This window comes from Penaeus chinensis, chromosome 38 (assembly GCF_019202785.1).
Source record: "Penaeus chinensis breed Huanghai No. 1 chromosome 38, ASM1920278v2, whole genome shotgun sequence".
NCBI lineage: Eukaryota > Metazoa > Arthropoda > Malacostraca > Decapoda > Penaeidae > Penaeus > Penaeus chinensis.
The window spans coordinates 26,418,691-26,421,190 of record NC_061856.1 but is presented as its reverse complement, the minus strand read 5'-3'; the positions used below and the strand labels follow the sequence as shown (position 1 = coordinate 26,421,190).

General features: G+C 40.3%; 1 protein-coding gene across 1 annotated transcript in view; it reads left to right on the top strand.

The window, feature by feature from the left end:
- Positions 1-2,150, top strand: part of LOC125045992 (glutamate receptor ionotropic, kainate glr-3-like) — a 3,067-nt gene extending 917 nt beyond the window's left edge. The window contains exons 3-6 of the mRNA XM_047643581.1: positions 418-508; positions 879-1,037; positions 1,291-1,456; positions 1,915-2,150. Coding sequence (XP_047499537.1) covers positions 418-508; positions 879-1,037; positions 1,291-1,456; positions 1,915-2,150 — 652 coding nt within the window. The remainder of the gene's footprint in view (positions 1-417; positions 509-878; positions 1,038-1,290; positions 1,457-1,914) is intronic.
- Positions 2,151-2,500: the final 350 nt, after the last annotated feature.

Genomic DNA, 2,500 nt, shown 5'->3' with positions numbered 1-2,500 from the left:
AATTTGTTTTTTTGTTTAGGAGAAGAAAGGAATTTATAAACACAACAGGTAAATAGGTAGATCAGATAGATGAACAAATGAATAACGCGAAGTTGATCTCCTGTATATGCACTTGGATGGATCTTTCAAAGACTAATGTGAATCCTGATGTCTTGTTAGATGGTACACTGTCTTCTTAAAATAGATAAGCCAGATACGAAATATCTTTATAAAACAAATATTCTAGATTATCCAAAAAACTGTTAGTAGTTACTCTCGTCTTTTCTTTTTTTTAGCTTTCCTTCTTTTTACTTCACAGAAAAGTTTTTTCTCTGGTCCTTCCCTCTGCCATCAAACATATAAACATTTAACACTGCTTGTTGGTCTCCGTTCACAGCTACTCAACAGCTAATGTCTCCCTTAACTTCCACATGCCAGGTACACCTTAGTGATGCCCGAGGACAGGGAGTGGGGGCGGGGCCTTCCGAACGGCTCCTTTACTGGCATGATCGGCATGTGTCAGCGGAAGGTAAGATCCGAGACGGGGCTCTCCAGAGGGTCTTCGGTGTAAGGTTCAGTTTACCGCCTCTTCTCATTATAGAAAATTAAATGGTATAGAATAGATTAACAATTTATATTCATATTTGAAAAATGATATATACTAATAGATGATATGTGAAGGTTGATAATGATAAATTCACGCAGGACGGAGAAGTGTGAAGACTACTTGTTTGTGTACGACAGACCTAGAGGAGGGGTGTTAAAACATGTAATCAGATTGCATCGTTATGGGAAAAAATGAAGGACGCAAATATAAATATAAGCACCAGTAAGGACGAGTCCGTAAGAACATCCCTTTAACTCCTAACTGTTCATCAACGCCCATAATCTACCTTCAGGAAGTGGACATGGCACTGGGGCCCTTCGGAGTGACGTGGGAGCGAGCCCAGGTTGTGGACTTCTCATCCACACTTTACGTCGACGGCTTTGGGATCTTCCTGCCGCGGCCACGTCAGGAGAGAGACTTAGCTGGATTCACCAACCCTCTCGCTTGGCAGGTAAGGCTGAAGAAGTGTTTTAGCTCAGGAACATTCACACATATGGTTAATATTTGATGATATCTTTACAATATATAAAAAAGAACATGGGAACATGGTCAGCATATTTATAACCGATTAAACAAAAGTCATAGTTATGAGGCTCTCTTGCCTACAAATAATTCATTTCTTCCGGAAAGTTGTACGTAATTATCTGGCAGAAAGAACCGTTGAAGGCTGTCTCCATGGAACAGAATTTTATATTTCCTCTCAGGTATGGGTCGCTCTTGGGGCCGTCTTCCTCTTTACACTCGTCCTAGGTGTTGTTATGAACTGGTTGGCCAGACGGTGCTTCAGGCCAAAGGATGACGCTGCTGTGGACAGTCAAGGCGATGTTGTTTTACGCCCCCTCTGGGTCGTGCAGGCTTTGCTCATTGAACGTGAGTTTGGGGCTGTGATCCTTTCAGTGCTGTGGGCAAACAACTACCTTTTCGTAGCCCCTTCAGAACTTATTATATTGTCTAATTACAGTGTTATAAAAAAATGACAGTTATAAATAATATTGACAAATAGATAGATAGATGAATGGATGGATGGTAGGGTGGATGGATGGATGGATGGATGAATAGAGAGACTGAAAGATAGATGGGTAGATAGACGTAGAAACAGATCAAAATAAAAATAGTTATGACAATAACTGACAGACAGATAGAAAAGAGAGAGAAAGATAAACAGGAATAGATATACATACACCAGAGATCTACATTTATTCAAACATACACATACAAATGTACACACACCAACTAACGCACACACACACATACACACACACACACCAACTAACGCACACCCATATGCACGCCCGCTTGAACGTGATCCTCCTCCTCTCCTGCGGCAGCCATCGAGAGGCCGCCGGGCCGCCCCAGCAGCCGCGTCCTCCTCGCCGCTTGGCTCCTGGCTGGCCTCATCCTCAGCTCGGCGTACAGGGGCGTGCTCACCTCTCTGCTTGCCGTGCCCAGGGTGACCGTGCCCGTCGACTCTCTCGAGGATTTGGTCAGCTACGGCAAGATCCCCTGGGCCAACGAGAAGGGCACGTCGCTTCATCAGCTCTTTGGGGTGAGGACGCCAGTATAGGCTAGCAGAGGACACTGGTTTCCATCCTTTTAGAAATCTCGCCTCATCCCCCTCCTGTGCCTCGTCCCTTGTCTCACATATATATATATATATATATATATATATATATATATATATATATATATATATATATATATATGCGTGTGTGTGTGTGTATGTATGTATATGTATGTGTATATTTATATATATATATATATATATATATATATATATATATAATACATATATACATATATATATAAATATATATAAATATATATATACATATACATATATATGAATATATATAAATATATATATATATATATATATATATATATATATATATATATATATGTATATATATACAC